Raw genomic sequence first — 26756 nt, 5'->3', positions numbered from 1 at the left:
CCAGCCCAGCACCAGCATCACAAGAGCAAGGGCAGTCAGAGGTTCCACACAGCACAGGACACAACAAGGGAAGAGGCATCCAGGTCACAACCCAAATGAGTAGGAGAGCAGTCCTGAACGCTCCAAGGAGACCTTAAATGAAGCTCAGAGGAAGCCCTAGATGGTAGCGAACCTCAGGAAGGAAGCTGCATCCTGCTTTTGTCATTTTGCTTGTGCCCAGGCATCTCCTGTGCCTACATCTATAAAACACAGCCTCCAAAGCCCAGCTTCAGGGGGGACACACACTCGTGTTGGGGTGCATTGGGTGCTCATAAATCCAACCCTGCTTCACTGGTCCCATGTCCTGAGCATCCCCATGCTGCCCCTGCCCCCTGTCTCTGGATAGCCATCCTCTGGTGCCACTGCAGCAGGCAGGGCTTGCAAACATGGACCACCAACCCTCACATGCAAGAAGGTTTCTACCCTTATAGCAAGGATGACACAGCCCGGCTCCCCTTGGAGCAGCTTTCCAAGTACCATGTGTAGCATCAGTGCCATCTCCCTCACGCAAAACTGGATTCCTCCACGCTGCTTTTCCTCATGCTTACCTGGGAGCAAACAGCACAGAGCGCTCCCCCCAGCTCCTCTGTTCTTCAGCCTGGTCACTGACAGCACTGTGGGAAAAACCCTGTCCTTCTGCCAGCAAGATTTGTGAACAAATCTGTCTCCTGCCTCCTTCTTTGTGAACAAATCTGTTCTTTTCCCACCTACTTCATGCTAGGGCTCTACAAAGACTTCGCTTTCAAACCTGAAGCAACAAAACATTGCCCTGCACAGTGTCTGTTCTCACCCAACACCCACACGGGCCCAGCTCATTCCTTTTAGCACCAACAGCTTTACAGAAAACAGACCTCTGTTTTTACCCACCCATCAGACACTGTGAAAGCAGTGACAGAAAGGAAGAGTCTGGTGTGATGCAGCGAGGACACAGCCCCCAGAGAGGGTGGGAAGGAGATGCAGTGGGTGGAAGGGGCTGACACCACGTCCACCCCTTCAGTTCCCAGAGCTGGGACACCCATGGGAGACCTGTTCTCTGTGCCAGCTTCAATCCCAATGCTAAAATGGAGTGGGGGGGGTCCAGCAACCCTGGGAGCAATCTCCCATCCCAGGCAGCTCGGTGGCCATCGGTGCCCGCTCTGCTCTGTTCTGCTTTTCCCTCCCCAAATACAGATACAACACACTGCAGGCAACACATCCTCCCTGGAGCTGAGATGTGTGTCGTTAAGCACTGTTAGACCCAGAGCAGGCTCTTGGTAACAAAGATAACCTGAACCTCAGCCCCTCACCTCCCACAAGACAACCCCGGGGGGGGGTTATTGCTTGTTTAGAAACACCTTTGCTTTCCCAAAACACTGAACCCCATGAGGCTGAAGGGCACCTGGAAAACCAGCCTGTGCTTCCCACCTCCCAGCGCTGCGGCTTCGCTCCGTCCACGTTTCCACGGGGGTAGGGTGAAGAGCATCGTGCGGAGGCACCGTTTGCTGTCAGGGCTTCAGGTATTAGCTCACTGCTCTGGAACTTGGCAGCTCCGGAGGTGACTCCTCCCTGCTCGGTTTTCACAAGGGGGGATTGGAGGAGGTCACTGAAGCTCCTCTTCTTGTGCGCCTCCAGCTCGCATCTCCCAGCACCTCTGGGGGGTTTGACTTTGTTTCCTCCTGCCCAGCTGCACAGCAGCATCCCCCAGGAAGGGATCCCCAGTAAGGGACAGGCCAAGGGGAATGGTCTGAACCTGCCCGAGGGGAGACTGAGCTGAGCTCTTAGGCAGAAGCTCTTCCCTGTGAGGGTGCTGAGGCACTGGCACAGGGTGCCCAGAGAAGCTGTGGCTGCCCCATCCCTGGCAGTGCTCAAGGCCAGGTTGGACACAGGGGCTTGGAGCAAGCTGCTCCAGTGGAAGGGGTCCCTGCCCGTGGCAGGGGTTGGGGCTGGAGGAGCTTTGGGGTCCCTTCCAGCACAAAGCAGGCTGGGGCTCTTGGAGGGGAGGTGACAGCCTGGTTTACAGCCCCCATGCAGCTCAGCACCATTTACACGTTGAGAATCACTGCACACAATTCCAGATGGATTTCTTTGGGATACAGGAGGCTCAGGGTGAGGGATCCCACAGGGCCACCATTGCACCCCATGTCCCACCAATTACATGAGCAAGCTCACACTAACCTGAGCTCTTCCACCCTGCCCAAGGACAGCGCACCACCATGCTCTGCACATGCATTCAAAGCACCATAGGGAGACGCTGCCTACCAGGCTTTCCTCAGACAACTCAAACATTTCCTCCTGACAGGTACAAGCCGTTTGCCAGAGGTGGCCGATGTCCAAGCCCCATCCAACCTGGACACTGCCAGGCCCCTCATCTTCTAAGGTCTCCCCTTCAGGAGCCTTCTCTTCTCCAGGCTGCCCCAGCCCAGCTCTCTCAGCCTGGCTCCAGAGCAGAGCTGCTCCAGCCCTCGCAGCATCTCCATGGCCTCCTCTGGCCTCGCTCCAACAGCTCCAGGTCCCTCTGGTGCTGCTGCCCCAGAGCTGGGTCAGGGCTGCAGGGGGGGGGTCTCCCCAGAGCACAGCAGAGGGGCAGGATCCCCTCCCTGAGCTGCTGCTCACACTCTGGGCTCAAGCACGCATGGACAGCACTGGTACCAGCAGCCAACACGGGGCTGCCAGCACAGAGGTGACAGCAGGGACCAGTCCCCTGCACCGAGCACCCACAGCCGGATGCACACTCCCCCCTGCTGGCACCCGGGTGCAGCACCCATGGCCACGGTCACATCCTGCATCCCACATCCCCAAAACCAGCCCAGGTAAGGAGGAAGCTACAGACACAGGCACATCTCAACCGACCATCCCTAAGCAAAGGGACTGCGCAAGGACCAAAGTGCTGCATCCCCAGAGAAAACCTTATGGAGCTCAGCCTCTTGGGTTGGGTTAAAAGACCCAAGAGCTCTTTTACCTCTTAGGAGGTAAAAAACAACTTCAAGCCATCAAGGAGAGCAGCCACCAGCCTGCAGCACCTGAGTGTTCCTTCACAGCCACACAAGCAAGGAGGAGAGACCGGGTGACGCATTAAGTGTCTTTAATCCAAAGGGCTGAAGAGCAGACTGGGAGGATTAGTATAGCCAACAGACAAAAATAAAATTAAAAAAAGGATAAACCCCAGTTCTTAAAGCAAATTCAAAATCTGCACAGTGTCTAAAAAGATCACCTAAAAACTAAAACATTGCCTTAAAAAAAAGTTTGGTTTTTGGTTTTTCCCCATTCAAACACATTTAACGCAGTGAAACATCGTGACAAATAATAATTATAATAGGAAGAATTCATGGATTAAGCTCCCGAGCAGCCATCCTGCTCCCGGGAGCAGAGCCATCGCTCCCAAAGCCCTGCGGAGCTGGTGGCGGGGATGGAGCTACAGCAAGGGGGGCAGCAGGACCCCCAGCCCCAGCCAGGGATGGGCACTGCTGCTGCCCCAGCTCAAGCTATGGCCCTGTATTGCCTCCACCACCTCTCCAAGCCACGCACTTATCCCAGGGCAGCATCTCCCCGGGCTGGGGGATGCGGGAGCAGCAGATGTGGATGGGAAGCATCTTTTCCCCACATCCCTGCGGAGCAAGGGGGGGATGTGTGTGGGGCACTCACCTCCTGTTCACCCCCCCTGCCCACCCCTGAGGTCAGAACTGGATTGCAGGCACAGGCACAGATGTGGGGGCCAGGAGCAGCTCCACGACACGCACCCCAGCACAGACAGACAGCGACACGGACGGCACTCGCGGGGAGCCAGGGCTCCCAGGTCAGGGAGCTGGGGGAGTTTTGGCTACCATGCTTTAAAAGCAGCAGTTTTCCAGGCCATCAGAGCAGCACGGTGGCCATGGGGACCCCCGCCCCATGCCAGCCCTGCCACGCACAGCAGGACGAGGGAGAAGGCAGCTCTCCTTCCCCATCCCACTCCCAAGCCTGGAGCCCATCTCTAGCCCGCACCCACACAGGGACCACGCTGTCTTTCAGCTCTACAGTAGTTTTTAAAAAATATTTATAGTTCTATACCCTAAAAAGGTCACCACAGGAACTGCCAGGTCTTTGGAGAGGAAGGAACAGAAAGAAAATCAGCATCAAAACCGTTTCACAACAGAAGAGAAACTCCAATTTCCAGCCGGCTTTCACCTAGAGGCCGAACCCCCGGCCGCAGTGTGTGGATCTGATTTAGGAGGGGGGAATCTTACCAGGAAGGTCAGAAACACGGGTGAGTAGCTAAAAATAACTAGTCTGGTATAAAGGTCTGAATCCCATGCGCGCATAGAACAGTCTTTTTTTGTGTTTTCCTTAAAAAATATATATATATAGTTATTGCTTTGTGGAGGGCGGGCAGGGGGCACCCTCAGTGGGGCAGCGCAGCAGGCTCCGGCGGGTTCGCTTTCTTCCGCCTCTTCATCAGCAAAGGGTTGGAGGAATCTTCGATCTTCTTGATCTTGATCTGCTCGTAGTCCACTCGCATGGTGGCCAAGGCGCTCGTCATCTCCTCCTGCGCGTAAGGAGGCAGCCGCATCAGCAAAGCCCTGCATGGGCACAGCGCTCCCGGATCCCCAGGGCAGGTATCCCCCCGCCATGGGACTGAGCTGCAGCAGGGGCTCAATGCTCCACTGCCAATTATTGCAGCCCCTTCCCAAGCACTGATCTCCCCAGGATGCACCGAGCCCAAACGAGCCTGGGTTAGTAATGAGAAGGCAGAAGTGGGCAGCCCCCCTGGGGTATCGGGGGTGCAGAGTGTTTCAGAGGCAAGAGAGGTTTTACCTTCACATCCTCCCATAGATCCTTCTCCTCCTTCAGCACACGGCTGGTGTGCAGTGGGGTCTGGGGCACCTGCATGGATTGCTGTTGAGAGAGTGGAGGAGCGTGAGTTGGGAGCCACAGGCATTCCCTTCCATCCCTGCTCCATCCTCATCCCCACCCCATCCCCATCCCCAGCATCATCCCCATCCCCAGCATCATCCCCATCCCCTCACCTCACCAACCCCACACTTACCATGATCCAGGGGTGGTTCATGAACTCTGTTATCGTCATGCGCTGAGTCGGGTCTGTCTTCAGCAGGTTGCGGATCAGCTGCTTAACTGGAAGGGTTTGTGCATTAGCAGCTCCCAGCAGGGCTTTCCCCACGCTCCAAACCTGAGCCAGCAGCCCCAAAATGCCACCACGCACCTCCCATCCCCTCCATGGCACAGAGCTCACCCTGATCAAACCCTTCAGCAAAAGCCTCTTGAAGCTGCTGCTTCACCAAGAGGTGCCCCACAACATGCCCCACGCTGCTGGACACAGGGCTGACCCCAAAGGGACACCTCAGCTTGGGGACCACGTTTACCTTCCTCCGACACTTCGGACCACTCGGGATTGGGGAACTCGTACTGGCCCATTCGGATTCGCTTCTTCATGCCGGGCGAGATGGCCAGGCCGTGGTTGGAGTAGAAGGGGGGGTACCCACAGAGCCTGCACCAGGAGAGGGAGCACAGAGTCAACGTCAGCCCAAAACAGCACCAGAGGGGCACGGGGCAGTGCTGGGAGCAGGAACAGCACAGCCAGGAAAGGCTCAGCCCCAGCAGCCAGCTCGGAAGCTGCATCCCTCCTTCTGACCGTGGCAGGATGGAGAAGGAGCCACTGCACTTACAGAATGTACATGATGACTCCAAGGGACCACATGTCGCAGGACTTGTCGTACTTCTCTGGGCCCAGCACCTCCGGGGCTGGCAAAGAGAGAAACAAAGTCCTGAGCCCAAGCGGCAGCACCGGGAGAGAGGGATCTGAGCATCCCATGGAGCTGCAGCAGGGCCATGCAGGCAGCAGAGGCAGGAGCTGCAGGCTGCATGCACCAGCGAGCACCAAACCCTGCAGCAGCCAGTCCCAAGCATCCCAGACAGGAGCTGCCGCCACCACCACGCTGCGATGAAGGCTCCAGGCTGGATGCAGAGGTGATGGGCTGCACGTTGGACCATCTAAACCTCCTCCAGCCCTGCAAACCTACAAGCTCAGACCCCCCCAGCCACTTACCCACGTAGTACGGCGTGTAGCACGGGGTGGCCAAGGAGTTGTGCGTGGTGGTTTCTTTAGCAAAGCCAAAGTCCGTGAGTTTTAGCACAGCGTTGGGCCTTTTGGAGGTGTACAAGAGGTTTTCTGGCTGTGGAAACACAGGAAAGATGATGTGAGCAGAAGAGCCGGAGCAGGCTGGGCACTGCCAAGCAGGGCTCAGCACCGCTGGTGAGCGTGCAGCGTGGTACCTTCACGTCCCGGTGCGCAATGTTGATCGAGTGCAGGTACTGGATGGCTTCCCCAATGCTCTTCATTATCTCTGAAGCCTCTGAAGACAAAAGAAAACCCCCACAAGCCAAACATCAGAAGCCTTTATCAGCAAAACAAGCAGCACTCCACAAGCCAGGGGCCAAATAGCCTGGCTGAGGCCAAAGGGGTTTCCTCTGCCTGAAGCAGAGGAAGCCTCTTCAAGCAAAGCACCCCTGGGTCAGGAGCATGCAGCAAATGGGAGAGAAACTCCCATGGGAAGGGATGGGGCACGCTCCATCCCTGACCCCTGTACCCAACAGCATGAGCCCCAAGGAAGGGCTTGCTCTGGGGCTGGGGACCCCAAATCTGCAGGGAAAGCACCTGGGAAAGCTTTCCCCATAGGATGGGAAGCCAAGGGGGCAACAGGCTCAGGGTTTCAGCCGTGCAGAGGCGTTTTCTGGCCACAAGAGCAGAGGGGGATGAGATTTATGAGAACCACAGCCCCTGGACTTCATCTTTTGAGGGAGGGAGGTGCTCCTGGAGATCACTGAAGCTCCTGCATGTGCTGGCGTGGGATGGACGGGGCTCGGGGGCAGCTGAGAAAACATCCCCTAACCCTGCTCTCAAGTGAGCACACAAAGCAGAGCCACTCACAGCCACGTTCCTCACTCCCCACGTGCAAAGCCTTGCTGGGGATTCAAAACAGTGATTGAGGGAATGGGCTGGACCAGAGGCACTCCTGCACCCATCAAGACACGGTCCAAAGACAGAACTCCAGACCCCAGTGGGCTCCATACCCCGTTCTGTGAAGGCCTGGTCTCCCCTGTCCTGAATTCTGCTGAAGAGCTCCCCGCCGTCCAGGCTGGAAGAGAAGCAGAAGGCGTCAGATGCACGGTGCCTGCCCCAGCCCGGCCCAAGCAGCACCGAAACCTCTGATGCTCAGGAGGAGCTGCACAAGGGCAGCAAGAAACAAACCCGGTCCCCATCCCAACCCTTGGGGGGTGCTTCTGGGTATGGGGCGTTTCAGAGCCTCCCCCTTCCAGAAATGAGCAGGGCCGAGGCTCGGTGCTGGTGGGGAGGTGCCGGCTGCGAGCGGACGTGGTCTCGCCACCAGCCCACAGGAACACATTTACAGTAAAGGCAGCAAGCAGGGCTGGAGGCGGTGAGGGCTCCCGGCACCGTGGCCTCCTTTAGCTTGCGAGCCAACCGCCTCCCGGCACGCGAACCCCTGCACAAGTACTGAGCAAGGGCCACGGCACGGGCTTGGTGTCAGCGGCACCAGGATGGGCTCACTGATGGGATGGGGAGCACAGCGCGCATGCACAAGGTGCTGGAGAAGAACAATGCAGCGTGGTTTAAACCCATCCGGTAACTCAGGACCCTGGCTCGGTTCCCTGAAGGACCCTAAGGGAAACTCAGCTCCCAGAGAGAGCAGGGATAATTCTCCATGAGAACACTGATACCGGCACTTCCTGCCCCTGCCTTATCTAACAGGAGCAGGAATGGTTTCTGGCTTTCCCAGTGCTGATAGCATCTCCTGCCAGCACCCTTGACGTTTGCTGCACATCTGCAATACACATAACATGCAGCCACCGGGGTCAATCGCTGCATGGAGACACTGTGCTCATGCTGCAGGTCAAACACTGCCTTGTGATGGACACTGCACCCAGAGCATCCCTTGGACCACAGAGAGCTGTCATTGCCCCAGGGACGCGTTTCCTGCCATTCAGTTACTGCTCTCTCCCCACAGAAGCCGATGCACTGCACAGCCCTTTCCCATCCTGCCTGCCCAGCATCCCGGCATCGTTCTCAGAAAGCTCTTCCCACCCAAGAGCTGCCCCAGCACTGCTCATGGCGCTCCTCACACCCACTGCCCCCCCCAGGCAACCTACCACTTGCCAGAGGAGAGGTTTTGGCAAGGAAGCTGCATCAAATCACAGCTGCGGTTGGGATGTGGTTTCAATACTTTCCCCTTCATCCCTCCTCCTCCTCCCCAGGTTATAACAAACATCTACCCAAATTGGAGCCGCTCATCTGCTGCTGCAACAATAGCATCAATGGAAGCAGCAGCTCGGCCTGGCTGTGCCTGGCCCTGCTGGAGGATGCTGGGCTGCCAGGAACCTGCTGACTCCCCCGACTTTCCATGGCCAAAGCACGTTTGGTTACGATCTACCTGCAGCGAGAACCACAGGCCCTAAGCCTCCCGACAGCAGAGCGAGTTTTCAGGATGACTCAGAGCCAACACAACTCCTGTCACCCCTCCAACACCAGCAGTGATCTCCTCTTCCATGGCTTGCATCCCTACGGCTCACAGGCTGCATGTCCCCACGGCCCATAGCTCCCTGCAGCAGTGCTGGAAGGTGCTCACCCCCCCTTTTGGCATCACCCCCCCAACCCTGCAGGGCTGCGGGTGCTCCAGGGGGCACTCACCACTCCATGACGATGAGCAGACACTTCCTCCCCTGGTAGAGGTTCTCGTAGACGTCCATGATGCGGACGATGTGCGCGCACTGTGATGCTCGCCAGTGCAGCTCCACCTCCCGCCGGGCCTTCGGGCAGTCCTGCAGCATCTGTAAGAGCAACGAGACCCCATCAGCACCAGAATCCCCGAGGAGAACTGGGCTGTGAGACCCCATGGGCACAGCACCCACTGGAGGAGACACAGAGACAGAGGCCAAGCGCGGGTGCTCTCTGCAAGCAGCATCGAGGCGAGCACCAGCGCGCTCTGCAATGCCTCCATCCCCATCTAGTGGGAAGAGCACGAAGCCACCCGCCCTCATGAGCTTTTTACCCTCCCTTCCAAGGCTGGTAAAAGCTCAGCCCGGCTGCTTGCCACCTTCCCACGCTCCGAGATGCCTCCCTGGATCCCAGCCATCCTGTGCCACCAACCACCAGGGCTCCTATAGCGCTTACAAGCAAACGGGGGGCCTATAGGGATGCCCTTCCCAGTTGCCAGGTGCAGGAAGGACTGACTCATCTACCACAGGTTATTAATGACCATGTTTGTCAGGACAACCAACCAGCCTTAATTATTACACTCCCAAATACAGAGCAACAAACGTGTCTATCTTGAGCGCAGGTCATTTTCCTTCCTGTCTCTGGCAGCTCTAAGGCCAGGCTCAGTGAAATGCCCCTGTGCAGGTCTGCAGCTCCGTGGGCTCATGAGCACACACAGGAACACATCCCCTGTGTATCACAGGGGCACGGGATGGGTTGGGGTGGAAGGGACCTCAAAGCTCATCCAGTTCCAAAGCTCCCCTTCCACTGGAGCAGCTTGCTCCAAGCCCCTGTGTCCAACCTGGCCTTGAGCACTGCCAGGGATGGGGCAGCCACAGCTTCTCTGGGCACCCTGTGCCAGCGCCTCAGCACCCTCACAGGGAAGAGCTTCTGCCTAAGAGCTCAGCTCAGTCTCCCCTCGGGCAGGTTCAAGCCATTCCCCTTGGCCTGTCCCTACAGGCCCTTGTCCCAAGCCCCTCTCCAGGTTTCCTGCAGCCCCTTTAGGCACTGGAGCTGCTCTGAGGTCTCCCCTTCAGGAGCCTTCTCTTCTCCAGGCTGATCCAGCCCAGCTCTCTCAGCCTGGCTCCAGTGCATGGCAGAGACCCCTGGTCCACAGGGAACATGGGTTCATGCTCACTGCAGCCCCAGCAGACACCCACTCAGTGCCTGGTTATACATGAAACCATCAGGCTCACAAGCCCTGGCAGAATAACAGCGATTTGCATCCCTGCCTGCAACAGCACTTGCCCTTTGCCACAGGGAAAAGAAGTAAGAGCATCCACACTGAGCCACCCACCCGTAACCCTGTTACATGGGCTTGGTTCACACCTCTCCTGCTTCCAAGGTGGAGGAAGCTCACACCAGTCAATAGGGTGTGAGGTGAGTTCTGGCACCAAACCATCTGGAACCTTGGGGAAGACCAAAGTGGCCGAGCCCCCTTTTGCACCAAGGCAAAAGGAAGCCAGGGCAGGAGGCTGGACAGTCCCTCCTTGCTCCTCTATTGCTTAAATCATCCTACAAACCAGGTCCTACCAGAGCCAAAGCCATAAGCAAGCACAGGGCCAGCGCCCCCCCCAGCAGCCACACAGGCAGGGAAGGGGTCTGGAGAACAGCTTGGTTATTTACAGCTCTGCTCCCAAGAGCCTGGCCTGGGGAGCCAGGAAGCTGCAGAGAAAAACCCATTGGTGATCACACACTGGGAAAATGGGGCGGCAGGAAGCAGCATTCACATGGTTCTGCACAGGCCAAGCAGGAGAGCTACAGAAGTACATGCATCCAACTGTCTGAGGTCAATCAGAGGGCTTTGAAAGGAGCTGAATTGTGTCTCTAATGAACCGGGAGGCAGCAGCCTCTATTACCTGCACCAGCACAGCTCTGACGTCTGCTTTTGTACTTGCAGGTGAGCAAACAGCCAGTGCCAGGCTCCCTCCGCTCCCGGGATGCAGAAGCTGCTTCTCCAGCTTCCAGAGGGGCAGATTAAACCTCATTAAGGCACTGATTTGCTCCATTTAGGAAATGTTCCCGTGGCAGGTGGGAGCTGATGAGGCTGCATGGGGAAGGCCATCACCGCTGCAGGAGGGATGTGGCGATGCTCAAACCACACGAGAAGCAACCCACAGGCCTGGCATCACCCACTGCACACACCCCCACGACCTCCATCCTGCCCCTGTGTGCCCCAGGTAGCCAGGGGTGTGCGGAGCACACACAGAACACGCTGTCTGGTCCTGGTCCAGGCAGTGATTCCAACAGGTCCTACACCATATAGCAGTGAAACCCCCAGTGGGTGACATCCTGATGCACCAGGCATTGCTCTGGCCATAGAAGGTATTTGGGGGTGTGCAGTAATGCTGCCCAGGTCCCTGATTTAGCTCCAGTATCCAGGGCAGCCCAAGATCTCTATTTCTTGGCTTGCGACGAGGAGGCTGGGATGGGAAAAGCACCTCGTGTTTCCCTGAGGTTCAACAAGGGTGAACTGCCCCCATTGCACTCCCGCTGAGGGCACCAGCCTGGGGACACGGTCCCCTCCCACCAGCTTCCCAGGCAGGAGCTTTTGCAACCACAGGCATCCCGAGCACAGCCACAGTTAACCCTTCATAGCGCGGTGATGGCAGCGGATGGACACCTCAATGGAAACCCCTGACTGCTGCTCCCAGCTCAGCTTTTCCACCTCTTCTCTCCCGCTCCCCTTCCAAAGATCCTCTTGGAGATGACTCCTCATTATTTCCAATGGGAACGGGTGCATAAGTGTCCCCATGAGAGGGCACAAGAACCACATCCAGCCTGGCCTTGAACGCTTGGGACCCTCCTGAGCCCCCTGCAGCAGCTTTTCACCCCCTCTGAAAGGCAGACCCTGGAAGAAGCTGCTCCTGTAGATGAAACGGCTCAGGGGTGTCTGCAGGGGGACAGCCCGCACCCAGAACCCAAACCCCCGCACGCAATGGAAGGGCTGGGGGGGGTCTGTCCCATTCACTCAGTCGCACATTGACCTCAATTCCCCCTCCATCACCTCACATCAAGCACAGGGAAGGTGGGTGGGAGCCCGGGAAGGAAGGAAAACGCCGGAGGAAACAAGGAGCTGGAGCCTCCCACACTCACACGTGTCCTCAGGCAGCACTGATTCAGTCTCACCGCCTCCTCCTGCCGTGATGTGCCATGAATCAGGGCTCCAAGGGAAGCTCCCTCCTCCCCTGGCAGCGCAGGAGGTCCCAGGCGAGCTGCCCCTCGCCCCGGATGCCACCGCAGCCCCAGCGGAGCTATGAGGACACTCTGAGCTCCATCAGGCTCCCAAGGCAGCCCTTACCCGGAAGCCTGCAAGGGAAAGCTCAGCTCCCACGGGCACTGGCCATGAAGGGTGAGGATGAGGCACACAGCACCCACCGAGCTGCTCACCCTGCAGGGCTGCCCCGCTTTGCGCTCCAGCTGCTGCTATTCTCATTGCCGTGTGTATTCTGATCGCACCTGGGCTCCCAGCACAGCAGCACAGGATGCACTGCCTGGCCTGGGCACCAAGCACCCCTCCGGCAGGACCCTGCCACCCCGAGTAGCTCCCCATTGGGCACCACAGGGGATAGAATGGACTCTTCTTAAGTTGCAGTAAAAATAAACCCAGAGTGAAGACAGGCAGGCTGCCATCACCAGCAAAGCAGCGGCTCCCCTGCCTCCAGCGCACACATGAGGGCCAGGATCCCCTGACCCAGGTGGCAGAGGCTGTTTCCTAACAAACCAAAAGGGTTTCTCTCCTCAAAGGATTTGCCTCTTCTGATCCTTCCATGCGAACCGGTTGCCAACTGGTGTCGGCTGCTTAACGCGCTCACAGAGCCAGTGCTGGATGCTCTGCACACGCTGTTCCCACCACGCAGCACTGGGAGGCAAAGCCCCATCGCTCCCTGCATGAGGCACAGTGCTGGATCAGGCTCATCGTCCCCCATGTGTCTTTCTTCTGCCTTTAATGCCAGCACATTTGGGTGATCACCCCAAGCTGCTCCAGCAGCACAGCACAGCAAAGCTTCCTTCCACTCTCCCTGTTAGGAGCTACAGAAGTAAAGGCACGAGTTTCAAAGCCCGTAAGAGGAATTCTGTTACCAAACACAGGGAAACTCATGGCTCAATCACAGCACAGGAACAATCAAACGTGCAGCGCAGGAAACCTCCCCCACATGGTCATGGCTCTTTTATATAAACCTTTACATTAACCCATCCCCACTGCTTCCATCCAGCAGTGCTCAGTCAGAAGCAATGGGACTTTCCTAAGCTGGGATCACTTCTGCTCTTGCCCATGCACACGGAACCACACGCAGGCCCTGCATGAAGAGCTTTAAGCCCCAGCAGAGCAGGCAGAAGCCTCATCCTCACGTTTGGTTTGCCTGGGGAAGCCAGAGAGGAGAGGTGATGTGTCCGGAGGAGGAGCTCTGCACGGCTCCCACAGCATCCTGCCTGCAGCGTGCCCCAGCCTGCCACAGCGGGGTGACTGTGCAGGAGGGTGGCTGCTGCTCCCTGATGGAGATGGCTCCATCTGAGCCTCGAGGTTTGCAGGGCAGGACAGCACCAGTCACCAGGTACCCACCGTCCGGAGGGATGCGGCTGGACCACAAGGGAAGGATGCGAGCGCAGCCGGCTCCGTGCATTAGCGGCTTCATCCCCTTACTGCTGCGGACCAAAGGTCGTCCTCCACATTCACCTGCCCCAGGGCAGATGGAGAGGCTGGAAAAAGCATCCCAACAAAAGATGACAAAGAGCTGCAATGAGGGAACAGGAGCGGAGACGCAATTCAGAGCGAGCAAACGCGCACTGACGCACGCTTGAGCCGCTCGGCCGCATTCTCCAAGCCTGAATTACCGGAGAGCTCGGAGGAAGACCCAGAGCCACTGCAGGGAAAGCTTCCCCCTCCTGTGGCCCGAGACAGGCAGCAAGCCAGGCACAAGGATGCTGCGTGAGCAAGGGCTGAGCTGAAAGCCCTGCCTGGAGCAGGAGCGGGCAGACCCATCCCTGCTCCTGCGGTGATGTTGCAATGGGGCAGAGGATGGAAACGGGGCAAGGGAAGAGGCGGCTGTTGCACCACGGTTACACAAGGAGCCCCGCTCACCACAACCATTGCACAACCCCTGTGCTCCCACAGCGGTCCCAGCAGCTCCCCATGGGGGTCCTTGCCCACCAGAAGATGCTCAGGACCCCCAGCCCGCATTCCCTCCCCAAACCCAGGGCATCTGCTGAGCACTGCCTCTGCCTGCAACAGATGCAGCAGCTATTCAGCCTTTTCAGGCTGCAACAAAAGCCTCTCCCTCTACACAAAGGCAAAGAGCAGAAGAGAAGCCTGGGCTTCAATAAGAGCCACCTGCCAGGGGCCCGTGTCCCCAGTGTGCAATCAGGGTGCTGCCCCCCAGCCAGCCCTGCTCTGCAGAGCCCAAGTCCCAGCAGCAGGAGTGTTCCTGGCACATGGATTTCAAGGAGATGAAGCTCCAAAGCGGGTACCTGGGAGCAGGACCCTGGATGCTGAGGGAAGAGGCACCAGCGTGGTTGGGGTGAGGAACCAAAACTCATAGGGAAAAGTCAAAGCAGGTGAATGCTTCAGGGCTTGGAGCAAGCTGCTCCAGTGGAAGGGGTCCCTGCCCATGGCAGGGGTTGGAGCTGGAGGAGCTTTAAGGTCCCTTCAACCCAAACCACTCCCTGATTCTATCAAACACATCCCAGGGCCTGGCTCCGCAGGGAACACGCGTGGATGGATGCAATGGAGGGGTCTGAGCCCCCTCTCGGTGTTTCAGCCATGGGGAGGCCGCTGCCTGCTTTAACAGCATCCAGCTCTTTTGCCTCTCTTCCCACTCCTTAACTCCCCCTTCTCTACCGAGCTTCAGGGCCGGGCTCAGCTCCTCCTCCCTCCCTCCCTCCCCACATCCCTACCCGGCTCCCGATCGGAAGCGCCGCACATGTGCTTTGGTGATAGGAAGTGGTGGGTATTTACAGGTGTGATTAATACAGATGCAAACACTCACGTCAACCATTAACTCAGCGCTGACCTACGGCCTCTGCGCTTCCCTCCCGCCGGCACAGCCTGAACAAAGCCCTCACCGTGGCACCGGGCTGCCCTGCACCCAGCCGGGGCTGTCCCTTGTGCTCACACACAGACACCAGGCAGGCAAACGGCAGCCCATGGGCAGCACCAGGCACCTGAAGCATCACTTCGGGTCCTTTGCTCCATCAGCTTCACAGGGACAACCCTGCCCAACCGACCCCTGCCCCAGGGACAGCTCGGGGGGGACTGAGCCCATCTGCACCCCAGAGCTGCTTTTGTACTCAGACACCTTCCTTACTTCTGCACTTGAAGAAACAACTCTTCCCTGTGAGGGGAAGCTGTGGCTGCCCCATCCCTGCAACTGGATGCGCTTTAAGGCCCCTTCAACCCAAACCACTCTGCTTCTGACTCCAAGCTGGAAGCGATGTAGGGCAGAGGCTCAGACTTGCCCCCCAACACCCATCGCTTCCCAGCAGCTCCTGCTCTGCACAAAGATGACGTTTCTTGGGGCTCAGCTCATGGGTAGGGTGCCCCACAGGGCACTTCCCCTCCCAGCAGAGCCAGCATCCCATCAACACACACCCAGAGCACTGCAAGGAAATGTAGATCCAAATATATATATGTAAAGAAGGGAAAAAAGATCCAAACCACACAACTGAAACCACAAAACTGCATCAGGCCAAGCACTCTGCAGCACCATTCACCCCAGTGCGACACAGCACGGCACGGCCTGGGGACACATTTCCTCCCCCAGTGTGAAGCCTGAGGAGGGTTTCATTTACACACCCTCGGCTGTCAGTGACGACAGCACCCTTTGCATCATTCTGTCCTTTCCTCAGCTGTTTATTTAATAGAGCTTCACCCTCGTCATGGGCTCTGTCAACACCAGGGCTCAGCAAACACCTTCCTGGATGAGGCCAGGATGTGGTGCCCCACACGCAGCCCTGGGTGATCACCACAGGGATGCCGAAGGGAGCATCCCACCGGCAGTCAGGACCCCATCATGAAAGCTCAGATTGGTGCCAGTCTATGGGGTTGGCCTCACACTCCAGAGCAAGGGCTCAACAGCAGAGTTTTGATGCTCTTGCATCTCTTCAGCACACACACGCAGGCTGCCCTTACTCCAGCAAAGCCAAGCTAACTGCCTACACCAAAAGCAACTCCCATTCACTGGGCCTCACAGAGCCTGAGCCCTCCTGCCCTGCAGATCCCCAAGGTGAAGCCCAGCAACAGGAATCTCAGGGAGGCCCATGGAGAACACCATCCTCCACGAACCCCCAGGCTGCAGCAGGGGGCACAAGCCACAGACCAGCTCCAGAGCTCCCAGGGAGCAGAGCCAGGTCCCAGCGCCCCAGTGGCACCAGAGCTGCTGCTCAGCATCATGCAGAGACCATGTTCTAATCCATCCATAAACTCCACAGCATCTCACTCACCCTGGCTTCATAGCCCTGCGTCTGCATCTCTAACAACAGGCACCCAAGGCTGGGCTGCCCCTCTGCTGCAGCGGCGAGGGGCTGAGGAACAGGAGCACCAGGACACTTCCAATCCCCCCCGCAAAAGACCCAGAGCGCTTCCCTGCTGAATCCCCCACCCACAGAGCACCTCACATCCTGACAGAGAGCTGTTATCAGCAACTCACCCTTATCACTACAGATACCGGGAGTTTCAACCACTGAGTGGAATAAACAGGGTTGGGAGAGATGGAGAGGGAGATGCCAGTGATCCTGCTCCAACACAGATGCACAGCCCCTCGCATCAGGAATGGGGTCACTCCTTGAAAAGCACTGAGGGCAAAAGCAAAGGCCTCTGCAAGGGGAAAGATGCCTCTTCAGGAGCCTGGCCACGGGCTGCAGCAACCCCAGGCACCCCAGAACAGCCCAGCTCTGCCTGCAGCACGGGAGGTCCCCGGAGTCACAGCTCCAATGGTTTCAGGGGATAACCCCGGTTTAAACCTCCTGCCAAGCCCACAGTTCCCAACACCCATCAGAGACACTTACGCAAGAGCCGCCCGGATGCTCTTAGCAAGCTGCCCAGTGCAATGGGCAGGGAGGTTGCAAAATGGTTGGAGAGGAAAAGGGAGTCAGCAGAGCCTGGAGGGGACAGGGCTGGCCCCAGCAGGCTGCTATGGGTGACAATGGCTCTGAAAGCAGCAGCTATGGGAACTGTGGGGTTACAGTTGTGGGACCTTGAAGCTCATCCAGCTCCAGCCACGGGCAGGGACCCCTTCCACTGGAGCAGCTTGCTCCAAGCCCCTGTGTCCAACCTGGCCTTGAGCACTGCCAGGGATGGGGCAGCCACAGCTTCTCTGGGCACCCTGTGCCAGCGCCTCAGCACCCTCACAGGGAAGAGCTTCTGCCTAAGAGCTCAGCTCAGTCTCCCCTCGGGCAGGTTCAAGCCACTTCTGTTAAGTCACGCTGAGGATAACACACATACTTCCTGCTCTGCTTGCACCCAATTGCTTTTTCCCACCCCCGCTGAGATCCCTGGATGCCATCCCTAGTTCCAGGCAGCGCTGCACAGACCCGGCTCCCACCCGCACCTATGGGTGCGAGAAGCGATGAGCTGCGGCTACTGGAATTCCAGGCTGCAGGGATGCGCTGCCAAATTTCCACAGCAGCCCCAGCTCGTGTTCCAGCCGCATTTCCCTGAAAACACACATTTGGCAGGAGATCCAAGGAGCCTTTCAAGTGCTCGGTGCCACGGACCAGAGGACACTGGGAAGACAGCAGACAGGGAGAGCAGCTCCGGAGAAGATGCTCCCATCCGTGTCTGCCCCACAGAAACCCACGAGATGCTGCAGAGACAAGGCAGGCCCCTGACATGCTGTGATACAGATGTACCCTGTTCTACAGGCGGAGGGCAATGACAGCTCCAAACCCCATTTACCCCCCTCTTCTGGGGCCAGCAGAGCTGGAGAGGTTGAACTCAAGAGGGGAGCTGGCTGCAGCCAGGGGCACACAACACGAGGCAGCAAAGCTAATTACAACAACGAAGGACCAGAGTCCATCCCTCCACCGATCCCAAACCCACGGCCCAAAGCAGGTAAGAAGATCTAGCAGGAGCAGAGCTGCAAAGCCCCAGCCTGGCTGGGCGCCCCAGGAACATTCAGATCTGGGTTTGCATTTCCAACGTTATCTCCAGTTTAGGCTCCAGCTCGCTGGGTGCCCAGGCACAGAATCACATGCAGCCCTGACGCCAGCGGCTTGAATAATCCCATTACCCATGACGGCAAACGCTGCGCCGGCTGCAGAGCACCCCACTGGGACACAGCACCTTGTCCCAGCAAAGCAGCACCCTGGCCCAACGCCCTAATGCATGGGAAGATGCTCCCAGCAGTGCTCAGAGAGAAGCCACCCAGGTACCTGATGGTCTGCGCTGTTCCACCACGCTCCAAACAGCACTTGCGGCTCACAGCATGGAATCATAGATGAACCACAGCATGGTTCAAGCCATTCCCCCTTGTCCTGTCCCTACATCCCTTGTCCAAAGGCCCTCTCCAGCTTTCTTGCAGACAGAATCATACCCACAAGAATCAGAATAGTTCGGGTTGGAAAGGACCTTAAGATCATCAAGTTCCACTGCATCTCCAGCAGAACTCGTGTTTCAGGTCCTCTCGGGTCAGGGGGATCTACCAGCACTCACAGCCTCGTGGTCATTAGTCCCTTCCTGAGGCCACAAAGGAAACAGTGAGTTAATGCAAGCATTAAACCTGCCGGTCACTGTAATCCCTACCTCGAACTGGTAAGATCTTAAAAGGCTGAGATCTTGGAAATAACTTAGCCACGAGGTACAAAAACCCAACAGCTTAAAAGGCTGTTAAAGCTCTCTGCATTCAGACCTACTCTCATGTGTCCTGCTCTAACCCCAAAGTGCTGTTCCCCATCCATCTCCGTAGGGGAGCAGGCTGGAGAGGCAGGAGCCCTCTCCAAAACAGGCACCAGTCACGCGCGCAGTCCTCGTGCCAGCCAAAGGAACATGCAGTTTAGCATCCCTCAACCATGGAAGACAAGGAACATCCACAGAGGGGATGGGACCCACTTTCAGTGGGATACAGGTCTCAGGGGCTTTTAAAATCCAGCATCAGAGATGCTCAACAGCCCTGGACCACTCTGAAATACTGATTCAACATCACCACCCAGGCTTGAAACAGCCTTCTTGGGGAGCAGCTGGTTAAGGCTGTGTTCCAGTGCCAGCCCCTGGAGCTGGCGGAGGGATCACCCTGGTCCTCACGGGTCCATCAAAACCACCCTGCGAGGTCCTGCACACCCTCTCCCAGCTCCTGCCTCCCTTGTGCTGCCTGCACCACTGCCCACAGGGGAACCAAATGGCGTGGGGCAGCCATGGGGCTGCTATGGGGCACCCGGCACCAGCGAGGCCCCAGGAGCGGGGCTGCAGCAGCCGCCCTGGCCAGCGCAGACGGCGGAGGGGAGGCAGGAGTTATTCTTGGAAACCAGGAGGTGAGGTCATGCTGCCTGAATGCTGCAACTTGAGGCCAGTTGTGCTGGGAGAGGAGCCTGCCTCCAGCGAGGGCCACGGGTCGGGAAGCGCCTGGAGCCAGCAGGAAGAAAGGGTTTCTTAAGGAAGGGAGAGCTCGCTCCTCCTGGCTTCTGGTGCACACCCCAGCAAAGGGATGGGTTTCAAACAGCATCAGCTGCCGCCGCTGCTGCAACCAGACCACCCTGGTGTGGGCATGTGAGCCCACCATGAAGGGTCCAGACACGGAGCCACGCTGCTCGCTGTGCCGCAGGGATGGCCAAATGGGCGCTTCCGACCCCGACGCTCCTCCCACGTACCCACAGGAGCCCCACACCACCCATCAGGAGGTCCATCCATCCCATCGGATCCCAGAGCACATCCTGGAGGTTTCCAGAAAGAGAGAGTCCCAGACTCGTTTGGGTTGGAAGGGACCTTAAAGCTCTTCCAGTTGCAACCCCCTGCCATGGGCAGGGACACCTTCCACTAGAGCAGGCTGCTTCAAGCCCCATCCAATACTGCCAGGGATCAGGTAGCCACAGCTTCTCTGGGTGAAGAAGTCCCCAACTCACCCTTTCAAGCTTCTTAGGTAGGAACTTTCTGGAGTTTCCATCATCTTTGCCTTATCCATCATCCAGCAAACACACCAGACCTGGCTCTCAGTCTGCAGAGCTTCAGACCATCAGTTATAAATTGCTTTAAATGCTCTGGAATAGGGAGCATGTGTCTGACAAAGCTTAGATCAGCCCCATACCACCCACTACCCAGAGGCAGAGCTGGTGCCTCCGCAGCCCTGCAGACAGGAGCTGTCCTGAGCACTGGGCTTTCCCCATGCCCGTGCTGGCACATGGCAGAAACCTCGCTGAAGACCAGCGGGAGCTCAGTGTGAATGACAGAACCCTCCTTTTCCCTGTGTTAGCTCACGCACGTAGGGGCTGTGCTTTCATCCTGCAGGGCTGCTGCCCATGAAGGATTCATCCTGGAACAAGCAGCTCAGCTCCTAAGCCTTGTCCTGCTTCTGATGGGCTGCGGGACCTTCAGTAAATCACTGCGCCGCAGTTCCCCACCTCTGGGAACGTGGGAAACACCACCCTTGTTTGCAAGCCCTATGGCTGACGGCATGAGGTTATTATTAAGAGGAAGAGCCCCGCCACTTCCTGGGCATGTACCAAAGCAGAACCCAAGCCCCAGCTCCCAGGCTGTAATCAGCCCATCTCACTGCCAGTTGGACTGCTCAGGACATGCCGTCCGTTTACAAGAGATTATGGCAAATCTGAAACTGTTTAAACAAACTCAAAGCCCAAGACAGGAGGCTCCTTTGGTCAATGAGCGAATAAACCACTGCCTTGGAAAGCTCCCAGCGATGGCACTACACTTCCCAAAGCTTTTCAACCAGGGCTGCAGAGAAGGCCACAGCAGAGACATTTCTGATTATATCAAACACATAGTAGAGCTAAAAAGCATAAATCCCCCACTGAGAGAGGAGTGCAAGTAGAGAGCTGCTCCCCACGAGTGTGAGCCCAAGATCTTCATCTACTCCATTCCTTAGGGGCTTGTTTTTCCAGCTGCATTTGGGGGGGGGGGGACGGACAAAGCACTCTGATCTCAACTGAAGCTGCAGGAAGCCACAGTAAACGCAGTGCTCTGGTCCCCAAAACAGCTCTGTAAGGATCCTTGCTATGGTGGCAAAGAGAGCATGAGGCTGCCAGCCACCCAAGCACGCTCAGCCACAGAACTGCTCAGTTCTCAGCTAGGAGACGCCTGCCCTATTTCCACAACAGGCACCTCTCAAGAACAACGACCCACAAAGGCACCGGCCTCCTCCTCCATCAGAGAAACCATCTCTCACGGATTATCTGATGAGGCTGAGAGCCAGACTTAAGAGCATTTCGCAAACACGCCCCAAGGCACCAAGGATGCTCCAGAAACAGGCTGCCACAGAGGGGGCAAACCTGCAGCCTCCAAGGCCCTGCAAAGCTCTTCCAAAGCTTCCCAACCCAGGTGAGGATTTCCCCTCTGAAGCTGGGGTTGGGAGTGAGGTTTATTAGGCTTTTTTAAAGGACATCTGCTCCAAAGAGCTTCACTGAGTGACACATACGATAAGAGAAAAACTTGCCATGTACCATTCCTCGCCCCCACTTCCCATCTGGCTCACCCGCAAATTAAGCCATTAACCCAGTATCTTGCCTAAAGATGAGTCTTAAACGTGGGATTTGCAGTAGGTGAGACAAGCCTTGCTCCCAGCCCCACTGCTGCAGCCTGTGTCACTAATACCAACAGCCTGACCACAACCAAGCCAGGCCAGCGGTGACCTACATAGAGTCAGCTGTATAGAAATGACAAGCCTAATTTTGCCTAGTCATACATCACACCAAGGTACAAGCAATAAAGGGGTAAGAAACCACCTAGACCTCACATTTCAGCTCCATCCATCACCCCTCCACAGATCTTATGTTCCCAACCTGCAGTAAATCACTGCACATCAAAGCAAGCCAGGTCATGGGTGACTGGGACCATCAGTTGCCTATTTCCCACCCAATAACTCAGGGATGCCACAGTTTGGATATTGCTTGGTACCAAAAAAGAGAATAAAAAAAGAGGGTGGAAAACTGCAAAATAAACCATAAAAACCTACACGAAAAGGAGCATCTCCCGTTTTCACCAGGTGCTACACAACAAACCCAACGACCATCCATTAACTCACACCCAACACTATGTTATTTAATGATGCATCTCTGCCATGGACTATTGCACTGGGAGGAGAAGAAAATTGGCTGTAACGTTTCCATTGCTGCTGGAACGCTGGCTCCAAGCTCCAATTCTCCTGAAGCACTGAAAAGTTCTAAGCAAATAAGGCTTGGAGCAAGCTGCTCCAGTGGAAGGGGTCCCTGCCCATGGCAGGGGTTGGAGCTGGAGGAGCTTTAAGGTCCCTTCCAACCCAAACTGTTCTGTGATTCTGCGACTCTCAGCAAAACCTTAACCTAAAACGTCTCAGTTTGGAGAAGGATTGCTTGGGACCCAAAAGGAAGCACAAGAAAACCAGAAAACACCATTAGCATCAGGGAGAGACACAACTGCTCCCTGACAGCGAGGATTGCATTATTATACAAGCCTTTGGAATGGTAAATGTAAAGAGCAGTGCTCCAAATGGAAAGGTTTGCCGCACAACTAAAGCAGGCAGCACAGAGAGAGATTTCAGCTGTGGCTTCTGGCGTTAGGCCATGAGGATTCTTTTAAGCATCATCTGAAACATGACAACTCGATGGAATCACTTCTGCGGATCCTGCTTTAGGTCATCTTTCCACACTGATGCAGCCCATGAGTAATTCGGATCCAAATACCTCTCGGCAGGTCTCTAAAGGAGACATCAGCCCGGCTGCGTACCAGAGGAGGGGATGAAGTCAGCACACGTCCCGTCTGGAGCGGTCATCCCACCACGTTTGGGCTTGGGAGTCCACTCCAAATACTGCAATCAAACCACCCAAGCTGTAGCTCCCACTCACCGGGGCAAGGCGGGTACGCCCCGGCTCATCCCAGAGCCCAAGCTCCCAGCGCTGCACTGCTGAAGGTGCTGGAAGGAATCACTTACAGCAGCAGCTGCGCTGCGCTTTGAGAAGCCAGAGGCACGTCCAAGCGCTCAGCTGAACCCTTCCCTCCCCAGCAGGGAGGTGTGAAGAGGCCGGGGCAGGGGACAGGGAAGACAACCACTGCTTTTCCAAAGCAGAGATCTGGCACTGAATACACCTCACCCTCTGGAGCCACACGGATGCTCCGTGCCGCCCTCCCGCATCCCCATGCGCGCTCCTGCGCTCTGAGACACTTCCCATGCAGCCAAGGAACCAGCACGACTCATGACTCCACTGCGCTCTGGGGTGGGCAGGATAACGGCCCCGACTATCCCAGTCTCCTCTGCCATTCTTCCCCTTTCAGGGCTGGAAAAGGGAAGTGCTGGGATCTGCACTTTAAATACGTGAGTCAATGCAGAAGCGAGGAGGAGCCCGTCTGTCAAAACAGAAGAGGGTTTTACTAATTCCCAAGCAAACGAGGTGACAACACACGTCGCCCTGGAGTACAACAGGCTGCAGCTCACAAGAAACGCCTGTGCTTCCAGAGGCAAAGCCAAGCTTCCACCCCTCCACTGACCCCCATCCTTCACCGCAGGCACCCAGCACCATCCCTTGCCAAGCCCATCACCCCGGCAGCACGACTCGTGCCTCCGGAGCCCCTTGTTCATTCATTCATTCAGGTTAGGAGCCCCAGATACCAACAGATGGGCAGCTCTAACAACAGCAGAGGTGGGGGTTATGGGTTTAGGTGGGCTGGTTGTTTCTCCTCGGTGGATCTCAGTAACACCGAGGGTTTGAACAGCTCATGTGTGGGCGCAAAGCGCATGGATGAGAGGGAACACGGCGCTCCCTCTGAGCAGCCTGCCGGCACCCGCGGCACCCGGCGTGCCCGGATCCATTCAAACTTCCCCAAGTCTCTCCAGCAGGGAGACACGCTCCCCCCTTTGCTCAATAAAGCTTATTGGGATAAACAAGGAGCCCATCGCATTACCTAGGGTGGGTTAAAATACACCTTTGCGGACACTATAAGAGAAGGGAGTTGGGGATGAAGGGTACAGGTAGGAACTCTGCGATGTTCCCTGTCTGACAGCAAGGATGACAACACCGGAGACAGGAGAGACCAGCGATGGGAGAGGGACACCCGGGTGTCACAGAACCCCATGTTCCGAGATGGGCTGACCCCAACCAGCCTGGGGGCTCCCCTCCGCTCCAGACCCTCCCACCCTCCCCTGGATGTCATTTCCCTTCACCTCGCATTAGAAAGCCGGAAAGCCACGTCCTAACAGGGGGAAGAAACATCAATTAAAGGCGGGCGGGCGGGCCCAGCAGCGGCTCCATTGTCCGGGCCGGCTCCGCCGCACGCCCCGCTCCCGAGGACGGCGCTGCCCGGTTCCCGGTTCCCGTCCCCCCGTCGGGACCCCCCGCTCCCCCCCGCCGCAAACACCCTCCATCAGTGTCAGGCCTCGCCGCCGCTGCCCGCCCCTCCGGCCCCTTCCGCAGCCCGGCGGGGCCGCCCGCTCGGTTCCCGGTTCCCCCCCTCCTTCGCCCTCCGTCGAGGGGGGGCTCCCCCTTCGCACCTTGAGAGCGAACTTCTCGCCGCTCTTCTTGCTGAAGATCTCCAAAACTTTCCCGTTGATGCCCAGCCCCAGCACTTGCGTGGTGACCTTGTAGTCGTCCGTGATGGCATTCTTCCGGATCAGCAGGCCGCCCTTCCCCGGGAACGGCGGCGGCCCGTGCTGGGGAGCGGCGGGCGGCGGCGGCGGAGGCGGCTGGGGCGGCGGCGGGCTGGGGAAGCCGGCGGGCGGCGGCGGTGCCCCGGAGAGCATGGCGGGAGCGCGGCGGGCCCGACGGGACGGGATGGGACGGGCGGGGGGGACTCGCGGCCGGCGGAGCCCCGGGGAGCGGGATGGGGCTGGGGACGGGGACGGACGGGGGGGGGTGAAGCAGCGCAGCCGCCGCCGCCGCCCCCCGCCGGTGCGCCCCGGCCCCGAGAAGAGCGATCGCTCCGGTGCGGCTCCTCCTCCTCCCCGTCCTCCTCCCGGCGCGGCCCGGCTCTGATGTCAGCGCCTCGGCCGCCGGGGGAGGGACGGGGCGGGGCGGGCACCGGGCCTGCGCCCGCCGGGGCTGGGAGGGGGGAAGGCGGAGGAGGGACGGAGCGGCCCCGCCGCTTGCCCGCGGAGGATGCGGGGCTCGGGAGGAGCCGCCGGAGCCGGGCTCTCGGCCGCCAGCAACGCGATGGGATGGGAACGGGGTCCCCCCTCCTCCCCGACCGGGGTCCCGCAGGTAAAAAGCATCTCCACGGGCTCGAGCCGGGGAGCGCGCATCCACCGCCAGCACCGCGGGGAACCGCTCCGGAAAGAACAAAGGCGCCCGGTAACGACTCAACTGCTCCCGTTTCCTCGTTCAGCCCAGATCCCAACAAAGATGCTGAGGAGGCCGAGAGGGACGGGATGGTGCCCAGGTGCCGCACAGCGTTAGGCTGCCTGGCATCCCAACCAGCGTGTCCTCAGCTGGAGCACAACGGGAAATCAAGACTTTTCGTGTATGGATGTAAAAAGCGTGGCCTGGTTGCCACTGATGCCCGTCCCTCCCTAACCCCCTGTCACACAAAAAGCCCCCCGTGACCCTGGGGAAGAGAGATGGAGAAACATGCCCAAAGCCAGGAGAAGGTGGCAGAGCCTTGAGCACTCTCCTGAGGCCCAGCCGCTGCTTTTTGGTAGCCAGGTACATGTCTGGGCACGCACAGGAGCCCCCCCTGCAGAGCCACACCACACCTGGGCTCCAGGCTTGCTGTGAACCAGAAGAGGCTCTGGAAGCCTCTTTGAGATGCCCTCATAGATGGTCTTGGTTGGAAATCAGTGCCTCCATCTACACCAGCATCAGCAGTTTCACCAGTGTCACAAGGACAGAGCAAGCCACGGAAGAGGAACTTCCCCCTTCTCTTCACAACTAAAGGAAAACCACAGCAAAACAAAATGACTGCAGCATTCAGGAGAGTGGGCACCAGGCCCGTGGTGCACAGGGCCCACAACGGGTCCCCAGCACACAACTGCCACCAGAAGAAAGCAGAATCATAGAATCCCAGCCTGGTTTGTGTTGAAGGGACTTTAAAGCTCCAACAGGGAAGAGCTTCTGCCTAAGAGCTCAGCTCAGTCTCCCCTCGGGCAGGTTCAAGCCATTCCCCTTGCCCTGTCCCTACATCCCTTGTCCCAAGCCCCTCTCCAGGTTCCCTGCAGCCCCTTTAGGCACTGGAGCTGCTCTAAGGTCTCCCCTTCAGGAGCCTTCTCCAGGCTGCCCCAGCCCAGCTCTCTCAGCCTGGCTCCAGAGCAGAGCTGCTTCAGCCCTCGCAGCATCTCCATGGCCTCCTCTGCACTCGCTCCAACAGCTCCAGGTCCCTCTGGTGCTGCTGCCCCAGAGCTGGGCCAGGGCTGCAGGGGGGGATCCCCAGAGAGCAGCAGAGGGGCAGGATCCCCTCCCTGAGCTGCTGCTCCCACTCTGGGGGTGCACCCAGCGCATGGGGGGGGGTGTCGGGTCTGGACTCAAGCACACACTGAATCCAGAGCCTGAAAGGAACAGGACAGGGAAGAGCAGCAACAGGGAAGAGCAAGCTGTATCCTCTGCCCAGCCCTGCACCCATGCAGAGCCACTTGCACCAGAGCAGGAAGCATCTGGTCCACATCTGCCATCCCAGCAGCTCCTGTGATCAATACGATCCTCTCAGATTTTCACTCAAGCCAATAAAAGCACAATAAAAGGCAGTTCCAACCCGTGACTGATGGAGAGCTGAGTGAAGCAGCGGATCCAGCTAATCAAAGTACATCATTAGCACTGAGAGACCGAGGGAGGTGGCAGCGATAGTCACCAGATGGAAGAGTGAGTAAACCCACACCAGGCACCGGCAGCTTTATAAATAAAGCTCTTGTCAAAT

At 57.8% G+C, this 26756-nt stretch overlaps 1 protein-coding gene and 1 long non-coding RNA gene across 2 annotated transcripts; one reads left to right on the top strand and one right to left on the bottom strand.

The window, feature by feature from the left end:
- The first annotated feature begins 1759 nt into the window (after positions 1-1759).
- LOC133217565 (uncharacterized) lies at positions 1760-26756 on the top strand. Its single transcript, XR_009726893.1, has 2 exons — positions 1760-2395; positions 26093-26756. It is a non-coding gene; the product is annotated as an uncharacterized LOC133217565 (long non-coding RNA).
- On the bottom strand, positions 3084-24873 carry MAPKAPK2 (MAPK activated protein kinase 2). Its single transcript, XM_061362859.1, has 10 exons — positions 24406-24873; positions 8717-8856; positions 7084-7148; positions 6286-6365; positions 6059-6185; positions 5679-5754; positions 5376-5500; positions 5042-5127; positions 4810-4890; positions 3084-4540 (listed from the first exon to the last, which is right to left on the bottom strand). Exons 1-10 carry the CDS (start codon positions 24652-24654, stop codon positions 4397-4399), a joined length of 1173 nt encoding a protein of 390 aa, XP_061218843.1. The 5' UTR covers positions 24655-24873; the 3' UTR covers positions 3084-4396.

This window comes from Neopsephotus bourkii, unplaced genomic scaffold (genome assembly GCF_033783945.1).
Source record: "Neopsephotus bourkii isolate Nb327-2 ecotype Australia unplaced genomic scaffold, CSIRO-AGI_Nbou_v1 NB_1139, whole genome shotgun sequence".
Taxonomy (NCBI): Eukaryota; Metazoa; Chordata; class Aves; order Psittaciformes; family Psittacidae; genus Neopsephotus; species Neopsephotus bourkii.
Note: the sequence above shows the minus strand (reverse complement) of the source record. Positions and strands in the feature narration are given on the sequence as shown.

Excerpts from the sequence above, each read along its gene's own strand:
- MAPKAPK2 (XM_061362859.1), bottom strand. The coding sequence starts at position 24,654 with ATGCTCTCCGGGGCACCGCCGCCGCCCGCCGGCTTCCCCAGCCCGCCG. Across the intron at positions 8,857-24,405 it reads GCGAGAAGTTCGCTCTCAAG|ATGCTGCAGGACTGCCCGAA; the intron begins GTGCGAAGGGGG and ends TTGCTCTTACAG. Across the intron at positions 4,541-4,809 it reads ATCTATGGGAGGATGTGAAG|GAGGAGATGACGAGCGCCTT; the intron begins GTAAAACCTCTC and ends CCTTACGCGCAG.